Source organism: Cordyceps javanica, chromosome 2 (genome assembly GCF_051103115.1).
Source record: "Cordyceps javanica chromosome 2, complete sequence".
Classification (NCBI taxonomy): domain Eukaryota; kingdom Fungi; phylum Ascomycota; class Sordariomycetes; order Hypocreales; family Cordycipitaceae; genus Cordyceps; species Cordyceps javanica.
The window spans coordinates 3,968,526-3,984,983 of record NC_139296.1 but is presented as its reverse complement, the minus strand read 5'-3'; the positions used below and the strand labels follow the sequence as shown (position 1 = coordinate 3,984,983).

Genomic DNA, 16,458 nt, shown 5'->3' with positions numbered 1-16,458 from the left:
TTCTCCTTTTGTCATCTCGTCCCTTGCTTGTCCCTCAATCGTGATAAATCGTCAACACAAAGTTGTAGAGTGATGAGATAAAGGGGCGATAATTTTTCAACCTTTTTTTTATTACATGTTCTTTTTTACTTATCAAATGCAACAAAAAGAAAAGGTGAACAACATCAAGTGAAAGAAGAAAGAGAAAAAAAGAAAGAAATCCGTCATGTGTACATGTGTCCCGACTATCATCATTCTTTTTCAACATCCCAATCTAAATGTATGTAAACAACCAGGGAAAAAACCAAAAAGAGGAGGGTGGAGGGGGGATAAAAACAATTCCTCATTACCATGAACAGCATGCAACATGATTCGCAAAAAAAAAATAAAGAGATAGTCACAAAGAGACGAAGGAGTAGGGAGAGGAACAGGGAGATGAACAGGGCGAGAAAGAGAAACATTACTCCTCGTCCGACTCCTCCTCGGCCACGCCATCGTGAAAGTTTTGCCCGTCCGTCGTGGCCTTGATGACGCCGACGCGGATGCAGAAATCGCCAAAGCGCTCGCCGTCCTCGCGCTCGACGGCGTAGCGCTTGAGGAGGGGCCTCATGATGGCGAGGATCTCGTCCTCCTTGATGCTGGAGCGGTAGAGCTTGTTGAGGCGCTGGCCGTGGTAGCCGCCGCCGAGGTACATGTTGTAGGCGCCGTAGGCCTTGCCGACAAAGGCGACCTCGGCGAGCCAGGGGCGGGCGCAGCCGTTGGGGCAGCCCGTCATGCGCATGACGATGGAGTCCTGGCGGAGGCCCGTCTCCTCGAGGCAGCCCTCGAGCTTGGAGATGAGCACGGGCAGGTACCGCTCCGACTCGGCCATGGCGAGGCCGCAGGTGGGAAAGGCGACGCAGGCCGAGGAGCTCAGGCGCAGGCCGGAGAACTGGACATTGTCGAGCTTGTACTCCTTCATGAGCGCCTTGATGGCGTCGAGGTCCCGGTCCTCGACGTTGCTGAGGATGAGGTGCTGGTTGCCCGTCAGGCGGAACTCGCCCTTGTGCACCTTGGCAATCTCGCGCAGGCCCGTCTTCATTCGGAACTCGGGCGTGTCCTCGATGCGACCGTTTTCGATGAAAAAGGTAAAGTGGTTGAGGCCCGTCTCGTCCTTGACCCAGCCAAAGGTGTCGACGTTGGACTTGAATTCAAACGGCCTCTCAGCCTCAAACTGCTTGCCCCAGAGCTCCTCGACCTTGCCGCGGAACACGTCGACGCCCATGTCGTCAATGGTGTACTTGAGACGCGCGTGCTTGCGGTTCTTGCGGTCACCGTGGTCGCGCTGCACAAGCATGATCTTCTCGCAGGCAATGTGGACGTCCTCGGTCTTGCAGTAGCCAAACATTCTGCCTGTCTGGGGGTACGTCTTCTTGTTGTTGTGCGTGGCACCCATGCCGCCACCGGCCAGCACGTTGAAGCCTTCGAGGTTGCCATCCTTGCCCTTGATGGCAATCAGACCGATGTCGTGCGCGTAGACGTCAGTGTCGTTGTGGGGGGGGATGGCAATGGTAATCTTGAACTTTCGGGGCAGATAGGTAGGTCCGTACAGGGGCTCAAAGTCCTGGATGGCCTCGCCGGCGACCTGCGTCTTCTTGTCGTCCTCATCCGTCAGCCAAATCTCGTGGTAGGCGTTGGTCGAGGGTAGCAGGTGGTCGCTGATCTTCTGGGAGCAGGCAAAGACCTGGCGATGGTACTTGGACTGCGTAGGCAGAGAGCTGCACATGACGTTTCGGTTGACATCACCGCAAGCGGCAATCGTCGTCATCAGAGCGCGATTGATGGCCTGCATGGCAGGCTTGAGCTTGCCCTTGACGACGCCGTGGAACTGGAAGGTCTGGCGGGTGGTGAGCTTCATCGTCTCGTTGCCAAGCTCATTCGCAATGTCATCCATCTGCACCCACTGCTTGGGGGTAGAAACACCACCAGGTAGACGGCATCGGATCATGAAAGAGTAGGCGGGCTCCAGACCCTGGGCCTTTCTCTCATCACGGACATCACGGTCGTCCTGCATGTAGGTGCCGTGGAACTTGGTGAGCTGCTGGTCAGCAGCGGATATGGCGCCGGTGGAAGGATCTGCAAGGCCTTCAAGAATAGTACCGCGGAGGAAGTTGGAAGCAAGCTTGATATCTTCGTTGGTGATGGGTGGCGGCTCGTCAGGGAGACCATCGACGTTGTCGACGCCGAGAGCCTGCCAAATCTTGGGCTCCCACTCCGCATAACCCGTCTGATAGGCATCGGGGTCCTGGTCGTCACCCAGACCAATGTCGGCCAGGCGCTTACCACCAAGATTCGTCAGAACACGGTCCAGATCCTTGGCGGGCTTGTTGTAGTAAATCTTGTCTTCTTTGCGGGGCCAGTAGTGGCTGTCACCGAGGCCGAAGATGGAGTAGTTGACTGTCGCCAGGTCAAGATCAGTGTTGTCCTTGACAGCTTCCCAGAAAGCGAGACCGTTCTGGGGAAACTCTCCTTGGCCGGCTGTAGAGGTGAGGAATACAATGTTCTCCTCAGTAGGGAGATCCTCCAGAGGATAGTCCTCCATGGCCAGAACAGTCGTCTTCAGGCCACGAGCACGACCTCTGTTACCAAGTCTCTTTGCCAGTGAGGTGGCGTTGCCATTGTCAGAGGCGTAGAGAATTGTGAGGGGCGCTCCCAAAAGCCCCTCAAGGAGCTGGTTGTAAGCATCCTTGGCCTTGCGCTTCTGCTGAGCACGCACTTCGGTGCCAAAGTCCTGGGCCAGACTAGCGGCAAACTTGGGCTCCTTGTTCATGAGCTGGGTGAGTTGGTTGTCGCGAGCAAGGAAAGTCTTGAGCTCCTTCTTGATAAGCTCCGAGTCGAGCGAGAAGTTGGGTTCGCCCTTCTTCTCATTGTTAGGGTTCCAGCGGTAGAGGGGCCAGTATCCGGCATCGACAGCCTTCTTGGTCTCCTGCAGAACGGTGAGCGGAGAGTCGGATTCGCCATAGTAAGGCAGGTAAGCCAGAACAACGGAGGGGCCGTCGAACTTGTCAGCCTCGAGCATGGCCTGAAGGACCTGGGTATAGGAGCTGTACACAGCAGTCGAGGCGACGTAGACGTTGCCAAAGTTCATAGCATAAAGACCAATGTCCTTTTTCCTGCGGTTGGCGTCGGTGTTGGACTTTTCAGAGTAGGGGGTGGAGTCGATGATGAGCATGTTAACATTCTCACCGGAAGCCAGGACATGGTGAACACCAGAATTACCAAGGTCATAGGACCAGGCATCGGAGCCGACAAGCCAGAGGGATTCTTTGCGGAAGAGACCCTGGCTCTTGAGAAGTTTCCGGGAAATGGGTGAGCCGTCGGTCTGGAGGCGGGCGATGACGTCGTCAGCCATCTCGGTAGACTTGGACAGGTCGTCCGAGGCGACAGCCCACTTGGCGAGCCAGTTCTTGGGACTGTCGGTGAGGAATTGATTGCTCTTGGCAGCCTCCTTGACCTCGGCGACAAAGTCCTTTCGCAGGTCCTTGCGGGCAATGAGCGAACCGAAGCCGAATTCGGGCGTGGCGGCGACGGTGGAGGAGATGCCGGTGTTTTGTGATCGGAGGGCGTTGGCAATGTACGTGCGCTTGCCAAAGAGCTGGTCGAGGATCTTGGTGTAGGCGGTCTCGAGAGCAGGCATGGAGAGGACATAGTCGCTGCGCTCGGCGGGGGCGTCGCGGACACCCACCTCGAGGTTCTGGAGAGGCGCGTCGGATGTGAGGTTCTGGAGGATGCCGCGGAGGGCCTGATCGGCAGCCTGGGCGGCAATGTAGCCGAGCTGGTGGCCAACGATGGTCTCGACGCCGCCAGAGCCAGTCTTGACGGAGGAGACGACGTCAATCAGCAGAGGACCCCATTTGGTGGTCTTGCGGTGGATCTGCTCGAGAACGGCGATGCGCTTGATGGTCTTGGGGAGGGCGTCGACGAGCTTGGAGCCGAGCCAGGGTCGGTAGAGGCGAGGGGTGACGATGCCAGTGTTGGCGAAGATCTCGTCGGGCTTGGCGTGGTCAATGACTTGGGCAAAGGTGCCGGTATCGGAGCCGAAGACGAAGAGGCAGTTTTGGGCATCGTCCGGGCCGGTGTATTCGAAAGCGCTGTACTGGCGGCCGACGGCGGAGTTGAGGCTCGCCCAGATGCGGGTGGCGCATGTGTAAATGTCCTCGGAGGTGACCGGGGGCGGGGCCGACTCGACCGTGGTGGCGACGGAGGAGGGGGCGCCGGGGGTGCCAGTGTCACTCGCCTGGCTGGACTTGACAGAAGTGCCAGCCGATGTCAGCTTGGAAGCATCAGCGCTCGGAGGGTGGCGCAGGTTGGCGACGCTGTCCGAGGTGGTGCCATTGAGGGCCACTTCTGGGTGGTCGGACGAGACGGCGACATGGCCGTCGTCTGCATACAAGGCAGAGGCAGGGACGGAGGCGGACTGGAAGCGGCGGACGCTGTCGAGATCGAGGAGATTGCCAACGACAGAGGGGTCCTCTACGGTAATGGGCTCATCGTTGGCAGAGGTATCGGGGGCGAAGAAGTGAATGACGCCCTTGCCGGTGCGGACGGCGAGGGCGTGTGCGGTGACGGCCATGTCCTGGGCATCTTGGAGGGTCTCGGACTGGACAAAGGTCCAACCCGAGTTGCGGATGGCTGTTACGACGGAGTAGTCGGCAAAGTTGCGAGGCTGGAGGGCAACGTGGAGGACTACGGGATAGTTGGCCAGCTTGTAGAGATGTGTGATGGCGGGCAAGAGGACGGAGGAGGGTGTGGTGACGGAGACGAGCTTGCCGGAGCGGATCGGGGTGAAGACGGCGAGCAGTGGGTCAGCATTGTGGCGGACGGAGAGGATCTGCAGCAAGTCAGCAATGAAAAGTCAATGAAATTTGGTGGATAAAGCGGTATTCAATTGAGGGGTGAGAGGGCATGATTTGGGATATGCATTGGGTTGGTCGGGTCATCGGGTGACGTGCTTCGGGCCGTCGTGCCAATGGTTTCTTGGGAAGCCGAGGAGGCCAAAAAAAAAACCCCCCCAAAAAAAGTGGTGGCGGTGGTGCCAGCGGGCAGTACAGGCGGTCGGTAGTGGGCAAAAGGCAAACGGGCAGCAGCTGGAGCGTGACTTACATCCGGGACAGCGCCAGCGGCAGCAGCGACAAGGCTGCGGTCTTTGCGAGCAGCGTATCGTTTGAGGTGAGAGGAGAATTCAGAGTCGGTGGCGAGTGAAGGCTGAACAGAAACGACGAGGTCGGAGGCGAGGTATGCGATTCTGGCGACTGGGCGTTTGTTAGCATATGAGTGGTTGATGCCGCAGGTAGTCCGTCGTGGGTAGGCAGAGCCAGGAAGAGAGAAAGAGATGAAGAGAGGAGAATGGATAGAGAGGGAAGAGACAATAAAGACATACCAGCCTCTTGCGGCGTGCGCACCTTGTGCTGGGCAGCAGCCTCCATGATTGCAGTGTTGGCTTGCCTCCAACAGACAAGTAAAGGAGGACAAGGGCAACGACAGCAACAACAGGACGGGTGTGGGAGGATGGGGAGCCAAGAAGCACAAAGGTGTAGATTATAAGAAAGAAGGGGGAAAAGAGAATAATGAAGAAGAAAAGAAGAGAGGAAGGAGAAGAAGAAGAGGAAGGGAAGGAAAAAACAGGGGACCGGTGATGGGAGAATCAGACTTTCTGGAACCGGGACGGCTGGCACATGGCGAGCGAGGGAGCGAGCGTCGAGCAAGCAAGCAAGCAAGCAGACAAAAAAGAGGCTTGATGGGCTCTGGTGAGGTAAACTAGTTCAATGTAGTTTTTTTCAACTGCCTATGCAACTAGCATCTGGGAGCAAATCAATGCTCCCAATCAATTGCTCTCAAGGTGGGGGATGTGGCCTGCGAGAGGGAGGCCGGGATGTCCATCGGCGCCGCAAACAAAACAGCCTGGGGAAGAAAGCTCCGAAACCGCCTATACGTATTACAGTGCAGTTTTGGGGCTTTCTACAGCACTCGCTCTCTGGCAGTCTACACCACTAAACGCCACTGAAAGTTTCCAGCATGGCAACCTCTCCGACCGCTGAAACCACTGAAACCACCCCGAAATGTACTTACTTAGGTAGACACGGTCAAAGTAGCAATACCGGCCCTTCGCCGCATGTGGAACCCCCCTCCTCGACCCGCCCGTCGACTTTGTCCCGCCCAGTAGGCCGCCAGCTAAATGCCTGTTCCCCGCAGGTCAGCCAGTTTTCTGTGAATTGCGTGATTGCCTAGTGCAATGTTCGTGCTTTTCCCTTTTTTTTTTTCGGTTGCCTTGACAGATTTGAATAACAGTCATTTGTACAGAGTACAGAGTAAACCACGCGACACGGCTATGCGTCGGGCCGGATCGTGCAATGATGGCAATTGGCTTTCTCTCTCTCTCTCTCTCTCTCTCTCCCTGTCGCTCTTTTTTTTTTTTTTTCTCCATTTTTTACTTTTATATTTTCTTTTACTTTCTCCCGACCCTCGTCTCTCCACGTCCGTCGTTAATGTACATGCAGTGGTGTCCTGCAACCTATGTACATACATCAAAGTTCCCTTGACACATGCCCATCTCTCTAGCTTGCCGCTTCTGGATTACAAATGGCCCACCACCATTCGTCAACCTAAAAATACCAGATAAAAAAAGGAAAATACCCCTCCATGATTTGCATACATGCCATTTCTTCTGCTCTCTTGTTACTCGGCAACTTGATCAAAGAATGGATAGAAGAAAAGTACCAAAAAATGCACAAGAAAACAAATCCCCCCTCTCCAATCACGTAATTGCTTCCTCCATCTACTGATACATCAGGCATACACCCTACTCAATTCCTATTGGCATCCTTTATTTTCTACACACCCTTTTTTTTTTCCTTTCCGCCCCCCCCCTGGTTCCCGAATCCATTTCTCCTCTCCTCCCCCGACCTTCCGACTTGCCCTCAACCGCCGACGAACCGAGCGGGAGCCACCATGTTCAGCCATCACGAACAATTACAACGCACATCTCCCCCCCAAACACCGCCAACGTCCCCACTCCAGCCTCCATTCTCCCTCTGAGCGCTTCCCCCCCCAAGAATGGTGAGCCCCAGGGTCACAATGGCGTCATCCAACCCTGGTTCTCCTACTGGTACATGACCGACGACCTTGCCATCTTGCCACCATCTTGTTCAACACCCAATGACAAATCGTCCTTGATGATTCATGTGTATCAGCATTTACATTCCTCTGGACACCATTCACCTCTCATCATCCTTTTTGCCTTTATTTTTTTTTTTTTCATTTTCATCTATTTTTAAACCTTTTCACAACCCTCTTTTCAAAATAAAATTGTATACATTATCTATTTCCTATCGCATGCTTCCTATTAAAATGCTGCACCCAAGGAATCCAAGGGACAAAAAATGAAAAAAAAAAAAAAGACAACAAGGCCCAAATAAATATATACGCCTCCCAAATATATCCCTACAACGTGCTGGCCATCACAAACACACGTCACGCCGGGCACTCACGTTAGCTGTCAGCCGAGGATGCACTCAAAAACACCCGACCAGTATTTCCACCCTTTCCAACTCCATGTGTCAGCCGTCAAAGAAATGTCTTCCTTCTCCTACTCTTCCACCTCTCTTCCATCCCTACCCAGCTGCCAGCCAGCTCCCACACGGCAGCCACTCAACGGCATCGTTAGACACTGCGCACGGACAGGAAAGAGTCCGATTCAATCTCTCTTTCCAGCCAGCAAACCATATCAACGACCTGTCCGTAGCCAGGCACTCGATCAGACCTCGCCGGCCAGTGTGCCCGGCTCGTTGGCCTTGCGCTGCCTGTCGCTGTGGCCCGACCAGCCATTATCCTCGAGGTGACCGAGCCAGTATGTCCGCCCAAACGACACCATCACCCGGCCCAGCCGGCCGCGTCGGCCCTCCCCGTCCGGCAGGTCCGGCGCAAACGGGCCGTCGTGGTCGTCCACCCCGGGCCCCTCCATAATCATCAGCTGCATGTACTTTTGCAGCGACTGCCTCGCGTACGCCATGACGATGAGGCTAAAGTACACGCGGATCAGCGTCACCGCCGCGATGAAGATCATGCTCATAGCAGTCTCCTGCGGCACCACCTTGCCGTGGATCGCGCTCTCCTTCTTCAGTCCCTGGATGCTCTCCATCACCGTGCTCGACAGGCCCGACGGCCGCGTCTCCGACTCGGTCGCCGTGCTGTGAAAGTACCAGTCCAGCCCAAACGCCCCCGTGTACGCCGCGTTGATACACGCGTCCAGCACGTAGACCCACGCCAGCGCCAGGCACTCAAACGGGCTCTGCCGCCGGATGTGCGGGATGAGCACCACCAGCAGGCCCAGCACCCCGATCGAGTACACGTACGTCGACAGCTGCAGCAGCGACAGCTGGTACCCGGTCAGGATCGCGAGCAGCCCATACACCCCCGTCACCTTGTTGAACACGAGCGCGAGCGAGATGAGTTCGGTCCCGGTCTGCAAGCTGATGCAGCCAAACAGCGTCTATCGGCGTCGATAGAAGAAACAAAAGTTAGTAAAACGTTGCCCTCGTGACCAGTTTCCCCTTTTCGTTCCATAGGCATCCAGCGGCATTCCCTGTTTCGTCACGCGCCGTGGGGAAAAGAGAGGGAGAGAGAGCCAAGGAGCCGTATAGAAGTCAACGTACCGTTGGCCGCGGCACGCGAAGATATAGCCGCGTAAGCTTAGACATGTTGGTGGCAGTGCGACTTTAAATGGTTGTTTTTTCAAAATAGTTCGAGACAAAAGGAGAAGTTGGATCAAGATTATGGCCCGGAGAAAAAAAAAGAGCAGAAACCCGGTCAATGGAGTGGTGCTAGCATGGGGATCTGACATCAAATGAGGCCCACTTGGTCCGTGGCTGCCGAGATCAAGACTGCACTGCCAAAGGAGCACAAATTATAGTCACGTGTCTGGTCATGTGACTTCTATTCATGACGGCTTCTTCCAATACAGTAGCTTGGCTGTTAGGAGCCGGCTTCGGTGGGGACACGGAGCTTGGGACCGCAGCAATGGCGTCACAAGCCATCCACACTCTCACCTCTGCTCAGTCTGACTGGATCTCTTCATGTAGCAGTCTGTCAATTGGTCTCCAGTCTCTTGGTGCAAAACGTTACCCATCAGGTAGACGGACCCAATCGCTTTCATCCGAGATTTCTTTTCGTTTTTTTTTTCTTCCTTCTTCCTTCTTCCTTCTTCCCCTTCTTCCCCTTCTTCTCGTCGTGTTTAACTTACTGACTCGCCCAGCCTCTGAGAGTTTCTCAACTAACTGTGACATATCACCACTCGGCAATTGTACACGTTTAATGAGAAATATTCTCAGAATCTACCACCACCACACCTACATAACACAATCTCAATCTCCATTGCGCATCATCCTCCCAACTGCGCAACTCGCTGGCGCCAAGTCGTACGTGACGCAGACCAGCCAGCCAAGCTGCCGGAGCAGAAACACCTCGACCGCCGGATCGCTACCCTGCACCTTACGTCCTAGGCTTCCTCGCCCTCATCTACCACACTCGTGCACCATGGCCACCGACGCGGCGGCCCTCATCGAGTCCTCCAAAAAGGCCGCGGCCTACCAGGCCGTCGAGGACCACCTCCTGCCCTCGTACAAGTTTGTCGGCATCGGGTCCGGCAGCACCGTCGTCTACGTCGTCGACGCCATCAAGGCCAAAGGTCCCTCCTTCTACGGCGGCATGACCTTCGTCCCCACCGGCAGCCAGTCCAAGGGCCTCATCACCAAGGCCGGTTTCCGCATGGCCAACCTGGACGAGCGTCCCGTGGTCGGCGGCAAGGCCGTGTCTCTCGACGTGGCCTTTGACGGCGCCGACGAGGTCGACGAGGAGCTCAACCTCATCAAGGGCGGCGGCGCCTGCCTCTTCCAAGAAAAGCTCGTTGCTGCTGCCGCCAAGAAATTTGTCGCCGTTGCCGGTAAGCACAGTTTGCGAACAAGGGACAAAAGTCCAAGACCCGGACAGGACAAAACCACTGACACACATTTCGTAGATTCGCGCAAGCAGTCGCCCCGCCTCTGCACAAAGTGGAAAGCGATTCCCATTGAAGTCCTGCCCATGGCTGCTCCAGATGTGCTCAACACACTCATCGACATGGGATCAACAAATCCTGCCGTACGATCCGGCCTGCCAAGCAAGGCCGGCGAGTGTGTGAGCGACAATGGCATGTGGATCATTGACGCCCCCTTCCCCTCCCTGCTGCTGCCCAAGGACCTAAACGACGCCCAGGACGGCTCCGGCCAGGGTGGCGTCTGGGAGATCAATAAGCTTGCCGACGCTCTTATCAAACTGCCCGGTATCGTCGAGATTGGCCTCTTCTATGGCTTCAACGGCGATGAGGCCGTCAAGACGAACCAGGTGCTGCCCGCGCAGAAGCCCATTGCCGCCTACTTTGGCCTGCCTACCGGCGAGGTCCACGTACAAAAAGCTGCATAGCGGCCGAGTCTGACGCGCTGCTACAATTCTCTCCTTGCACAAGGTAGTTTAGAAATGGGCGATACACAGAAAGACAAAAATAATAATCAAAAACTAAAAACGTCCACAAATGCTCAAACATCCGCATATGCCAAAATGGTATTAGTTTATATGTATAAAGATCATAGGCTCGTACTTTTTTGCTCGGGACTAGTAAAACCAGCTCTATGCTCAGATGCGCCAGCCATGCACAACAGATACCCTGGTGAGCGGCCGGGTTTAGTCGCTCCAATACGAAGCGGTTCGCGTATTCCGGCCGCCATCAGATTTTCTTGTCCGCATCGTCTAGCATGAGCAGCCCTCTTGGGTCTGCTGAGCGGTGTTGGTCTTGACATCGATTACTGTCATCACGTTAGAATGGCGCTGGCCTTGGGCATCATGAGGGTACATACTTTGGCTTGAGGCTTGAGCCGCAGCATCTGTGCCCTCCATTCCGGGCAGGGCCTGTGCTATTCTCTTGAACAGGTTCTTGACGTTGTGACCCAGCTTGGCACTCGTTTCGACAAACATTAGGTTGTTCTTCTTGGCTTCATCTTCGCCCTGTTGCGTCGTGACCTCGCGCTTGTCGTTCAGATCAGTCTTGTTGCCTACTAGAACAATGATGACGTCGTTGCCTCGCTCGGCTCGAACATCGTCAATCCACTTCTTCGTGTTCTGGAACGATTTCGCGTCTAGTCAATTGCGGTTAGCCACTCGCCGCAATACACTTGCGTGGTCCTCGTACTTGACACGTCGTAGACTACGACCGCGACACTTGAATCGCGAATATAAGAAGGGATCAAGCTTCGGAATCGTTCTTGGCCGGCCGTGTCCCAGAGTTGCAACCGCACAGTTCTATCCTCAAGATACATCGTCTACCAGCCCGGGATTGTTAGCAGTGGGATCAGCGATGACGATTGCGGTGGCGCGCGAGATCCCTCACCTTGGAGAAGAAATCGATGCCGACCGTGGCCTGGTACATGTTGTCGAAGCAGTCGTACATGAATCTCGTGATCAAAGCCGTCTTGCCGACTGTCGCATGTCTCAATTAGCCACAAGGTAACCCCTCTCACGGCAGCGACGCAGCGCATGCCAACTTACCGCTCTGCTCGCCGAGAAACACCAGCCTGAGACAATTAGCACATGATGGACAACAGCAGCATCGACAAAACGCACTTGAACTTCTTCAAGGGGTTGTTGTAGGAGCCGCCCGCTTGCGCCATGTTGGAATTCGGGTGCCTGATTCGCCTTGGCAAGGAGAGCTTGAACGGGTTGCGGCAACTGGCGAGGAGTGGCGAGGTTCGAAAGGTGTCGTGGTGATGAATTAAAGGGGGCAGATGTAAAAAATGATATTGCTGGCTCAAGTAGAACAGTACGATGCAGGACAAGGTCGACTGTGGCGGAGTTGATTGCGGAGAGAACGGAGGTAACCCCCAATGGCTGGTTCGTCAGGCGTATTCGTGCACCGAATCGGTAAGAACAGCCCGATGTCTGGGCCTTCAAAGGACAGACAGCGTTCGCGACCGGGGCACCCCCTAGAGACTGCACGTGCCGCCTGGAGCAGCGCTCCAGGCCTGGTTGTGAGGGCCTGTAGCCTCCCTGTGGTTCTACCGGACTTGGGTACCAGTGTACCACTAGGCCCGGCTCCGCCCTTAATAAGCCGGGCTGGCCGTGCCAATAAGTCGGCTTGTCGCTGCCGATAACACTGTGTGCGCTGGAGGGGTTATCGCTGCCCCATAAAAAATTCAAAAGTTCAATGGTGCAAGGTCGACGAAGGTCGCTGGCCCAGACTGGCTACGGGCAAAACTAGCCATCGAATTTTTGATACAGGGTTTCTTGATCCTGAAAAGACGAAAAAAGTCGGCCAAAATGCCCGTTATAAAACCTCTGAGCTCCGGCTCGCATGATGCGCCAAGTCAATATAAACAGACCTCCAGAAAGGGCAAGAAGGCCTGGAGAAAAAATGTCGACGTGACCGAAGTGCAGCAGGGTCTTGAAGAATTGAACGAGGAGATTATTCAAGGGTAAGAATCACCGCACCCCAAACCTAACACTGCCAAGGCAATGCACTGGCTTTTTTTCAAGACGCTGACTTGTTTTCCTTTTTCTCTCATGGTAGTGGTGTTATCCGAGAAAGAGACTCTGCCGACCTCTTCGCCATCGATGTCAAAGGCGACTCGCAAATTTCGAAAAAGTTTCCCAAACATGCTAAAAAGAGTCTCAAGGCCGATGAGATTCTCAACAAGCGATCCGCCGTACCGGCAGTTTCTATGCGCAAGCGAGCAGGCGACAAGACGACGAATGGACTGCTTCCCATAAAGCGTCAACGTACCGACTGGGTATCGCACAAGGAGCTGTCCAGGCTCAAGCGCGTCGCCGACGGACAGCACGATACTGCCATACAGGTCAACGACGCCACATTTGACCTGTGGGACGCACCGGAAGAAGCGCCCGCGGCCAATCTCGACCATACGAAACTTGACGTCAAGGTACCCAAGACCATGAAGCAGGCGCCCATCTCTCTGGTGGCCAGCGGCAAGGCCGTGCCCGCCGTCCAGAAGCCGTCCGGCGGCTACAGCTACAACCCAGTATTCACAGACTACGAGGAGCGCCTCGCGCAGGAGGGCGAAAAGGCGGTCGAGGACGAAAAGAAGCGCCTGGCCGCCGAGGAGGCTGCCAGGCTGAAGCAGGAAGCGGCCGCCAGGTCGGCCGCCGAGGCCGAGGCTGCCGACGAGCGCGCCAACATGTCCGAGTGGGAGGAGGACTCCGAGTGGGAGGGCTTCCAGAGCGGCGTCGAGGACGAGGGCTCCAGCATCGCCGCCAAGCGACCCAAGCGCAAGACGCAGGCCCAGCGCAACCGCATCAAGCGCCGCCAGGTGGAGGAGCAGCTCGCCAAGCACAAGGCCGCCATGAAGGCGCGCCACATCCAGGAGGCGCGCATCCGCGAGATCGCCCAAGAGGTGGAAGGCACGGAGCTGGCCCGCGCCGAGGCGCTCCTCCGCGCCGGGGACAGCGACAGCGAGACCGAGCTGCGCAGCACCGAGAAGCTGCGCAGACGGCAGCTCGGCAAGTACAAGCTGCCGGAGCGCGACCTCGAGCTCGTGCTGCCCGATGAGCTGCAGGACTCGCTGCGCCTGCTCCGGCCCGAGGGCAACCTCCTCAAGGACCGCTACCGCAGCTTGCTCGTCCGCGGCAAGGTCGAGAGCCGCCGGCACATCCCCTTCCACAAGCAGGCCAAGAGGAAGACGACAGAGAAGTGGACGCACAAGGACTTTGTCTTGTAAATACCACGAGAAACGATGAAACACAAATAGAGCAAGAAGAAGAGAAGAAAAAAAGCGGCTGGGTCTTTATATATGTTGGGTGGCGTAGGAAAACAGAATTTCACGCTTGGCATACTTGATTCATACTTGCACATGATTTTTTCATGGTCTTTGTATTGTTTTTCTTTGGGGGTCATTTGCACATCTTTTGATATACGAGCATATGCGGTAGACGATTTTTTTTTTCAAAATAATTCTCTCGAGTCGTGCGACGAAATGACCAACATTCTAAAAAAACAAAAACCCCAGAGCCTTGCATGCATGCATGGCGCTTTTAACCGGTGATCGCTTTTGCGATTTCTCTTTTTATCAAGTCTTTGATATCTATTATATAACCCTCACCGTCCTCGCTGTCAAACACAGCCTCATCCTGTCTAGAAGCTCATGAGATCTGTTGTAAAAGGTCAGCCAACACTGCCGCGTTGTTCATGTAATCATGAATGAAGAAAGAAAAAACTTACCTCTCCCAAATAGCCCTCTCTTGGCCCAGTCCATGGCCATGAGACACCTGGTGCGGAAGCTGACGCTCTGCGCAAAGTATACCGACCGCCAGGCGTAGACGGCCCACAGGCCACCGGTGAAGCTCCAGCCGTCGCCGAGGTCAAAGACGGCCGAGTTGCCGACGTACGCCAGGCTGCCGAGGTGGCGGTATTCAAAGGCCTTGAAAGCAGCGGCGTCGAGGTCGCCGTCGCGGACGTCGTTGACCTCGAGGCCCCTCGACAGGTGAGCCATCTTGTTGAGCTTCTGGCCCAGGTACACGCCCTGCTGGTTGGCGCGTTGCGCTGTGGCAGGGAGCGAGGTGAGCTTGCTGTCGATCTGGGTGAGGAGCTCGCGGAGCTCGCCAAAGTCGAGGGTGCCGGATTGGTCCTTGTCAAACTCCTGGAAAAGCTTGTCAAGACGCCTCAAGTGGGAGACGGCCTGCGGGAAGCGCTGCTTGACCTCCATGGCGACCTTGCGCCAGTCGCTAAAGTGCAGGTGCATCGTCTCGGGGTCCTTGCCGTGCTTGTAGGCAATGCTGCGCAGCACGTTGATGACGTGGTCCGCGACATTGTTCTGCACAGTGGAGCAATCTCCGATGGCGTAGACGTCGCCAAGAGGGGACCCCTTGAGGCGCAGGTGAGTGTCTGTCTCGAGGGCTCGCTTGTTTGTCTGGAAGTTGCCCAGAGTCTTTGCAATCTTCTGCGCAAACGCCGTCTGGGACACGCCGGTAGACCAGAGGCAGAACCCAATGGGAAGTTCCTTGGTGACGACGCTGCCGTCGGGCTGCTTCTGCGAAAAGACAATCTTATCCGGGTGGACCTCTTGGACGCGGGAATTGGTAAGGACGTCAACGTGGTCGCGGGCGAAGCGCTTCTCGGCATATTTGGATACTTCTTCGTCGTAGGTGTTGAGGATATGGCTGCGGCTTTGGATCAGGTGAACAGAGATTTCGTTGCGAAGCAGGCGTGGGAAGTTGCGGGTCAAGTCCTCGTTGAGGAGGTCGTAGAGCTCGGCGGCGAATTCGACGCCAGTGGGACCGCCGCCGCTGATACAAAAGGAGAGAAGACGACGGCGCTCGGTATCCGAGGTGGTGGGCAAGCAGGCAAGCTCGAGATTGTGAATGATCTTGTTTCGAATCATTCTGGCGTCATTGATGTCCTTGAGAAAGAAGGCGTTCTCCAGGCCCTTGACACCGTGTGGGTTGGTGACGGAGCCGACGGCAACAACCAGCTTGTCATAGGGGACGTAAAAGTGCGTTCTATTGCCGTCTAAGTCTGTCTGCGATACCTCGACGAGCTTTTCATTGAAGCACACATCCTCGGCGCTGGCCCGAATAAAGTGGCCATGGATGCGACCCAGTATGCGTCGGATCGGCTCGACGAGGGATCGAGACTCGAGAGTTCCCACAGTCGCAGAAGGCAGCATGGGCGTGAAGAGGAAGTAGTTGGTGGGCGAGATGACGGTGACGTGGTAGTCGTTGGCGTGTAGCTCCTTGAGCAGAGCGACGCCGCCCCAGCCGCCTCCGAGGATGACGAGCTTGGGCTTGTCCTGGTTGTCGCTCTTGCCATTATTGTCATTATCGTCGATGAGAACGTCGGCGATGGGCAGATTCTTGGGACCGCCGCGGCGCGGCTGCAGCGCGAGCTGGCCCACGGTGATGTCACCGGCATCCGCGCACTCCTTGTACGTGGTCGAGTCGTAGATGAAGAAGGCCGTGACAAGGATGCCGCCGACGGCAATGGACGTGCCGATCCATGCCATCATCCGATAGCAAAAGTTGAGCGTCCATGACTGCCGCTGAGGCAACGGCTTGCCGGAGAGTGCGCGAGCATGGACCAGGGCGGCTGCTGCTGCTGCCGCTGCTGGGGGTTGTTGTGGACGGCGTTGGCCCTGGGCGGCCTGGAGGGCCGGTGACGACGTCGCGCCATGAAGCCGGGTCATGGTTCTGGAGTCGGCCGCAAAGGGCAGCAAGACAGGCTGGGAGAATAAAGAGGCATGCGACGACGGCTTCAGCGCCCGACGGACAGCCGCGCTGCCGACGGGACGAAGCGGCGCAGCCATGACACCACCAAGGGTTTGAAGGAGCTTTCGTTGGAGAGACGCAAACGCAGCTACGGCGAGCTAGAGCTTGGCGGCAGACCGTGGCTGGCCCGGTAGTTGATGA

General features: G+C 56.0%; 6 protein-coding genes across 6 annotated transcripts; 2 read left to right on the top strand and 4 right to left on the bottom strand.

The window, feature by feature from the left end:
• Positions 1–439: 439 nt before the first annotated feature.
• Positions 440–5,444, bottom strand: V2A60_003708 (sulfite reductase (NADPH) subunit beta; the record flags this gene model as incomplete). The annotated part of the gene is made up of 3 exons (XM_083255035.1): positions 440–4,849; positions 5,122–5,270; positions 5,399–5,444. 3 exons carry the CDS (start codon positions 5,442–5,444, stop codon positions 440–442), a joined length of 4,605 nt encoding a protein of 1,534 aa, XP_083111161.1.
• Positions 5,445–7,771: 2,327 nt separating this feature from the next.
• Positions 7,772–8,714, bottom strand: V2A60_003707 (Inositolphosphorylceramide synthase subunit Kei1-domain-containing protein; the record flags this gene model as incomplete). Its single annotated transcript, XM_083255034.1, has 2 exons — positions 7,772–8,506; positions 8,670–8,714. 2 exons carry the CDS (start codon positions 8,712–8,714, stop codon positions 7,772–7,774), a joined length of 780 nt encoding a protein of 259 aa, XP_083111160.1.
• Positions 8,715–9,549: 835 nt separating this feature from the next.
• Positions 9,550–10,473, top strand: V2A60_003706 (ribose-5-phosphate isomerase RKI1; the record flags this gene model as incomplete). The annotated part of the gene is made up of 2 exons (XM_083255033.1): positions 9,550–9,955; positions 10,031–10,473. 2 exons carry the CDS (start codon positions 9,550–9,552, stop codon positions 10,471–10,473), a joined length of 849 nt encoding a protein of 282 aa, XP_083111159.1.
• Positions 10,474–10,797: 324 nt separating this feature from the next.
• On the bottom strand, positions 10,798–11,714 carry V2A60_003705 (Rab family GTPase YPT6; the record flags this gene model as incomplete). Its single annotated transcript, XM_083255032.1, has 6 exons — positions 10,798–10,853; positions 10,905–11,183; positions 11,237–11,366; positions 11,435–11,523; positions 11,593–11,618; positions 11,668–11,714. 6 exons carry the CDS (start codon positions 11,712–11,714, stop codon positions 10,798–10,800), a joined length of 627 nt encoding a protein of 208 aa, XP_083111158.1.
• Positions 11,715–12,360: 646 nt separating this feature from the next.
• V2A60_003704 (ribosome biogenesis protein Nop53/GLTSCR2) lies at positions 12,361–13,775 on the top strand (the record flags this gene model as incomplete). Its single annotated transcript, XM_083255031.1, has 2 exons — positions 12,361–12,515; positions 12,611–13,775. 2 exons carry the CDS (start codon positions 12,361–12,363, stop codon positions 13,773–13,775), a joined length of 1,320 nt encoding a protein of 439 aa, XP_083111157.1.
• A 413-nt stretch (positions 13,776–14,188) lies between these two features.
• Positions 14,189–16,355, bottom strand: V2A60_003703 (uncharacterized protein; the record flags this gene model as incomplete). The annotated part of the gene is made up of 2 exons (XM_083255030.1): positions 14,189–14,205; positions 14,276–16,355. 2 exons carry the CDS (start codon positions 16,353–16,355, stop codon positions 14,189–14,191), a joined length of 2,097 nt encoding a protein of 698 aa, XP_083111156.1.
• Positions 16,356–16,458: the final 103 nt, after the last annotated feature.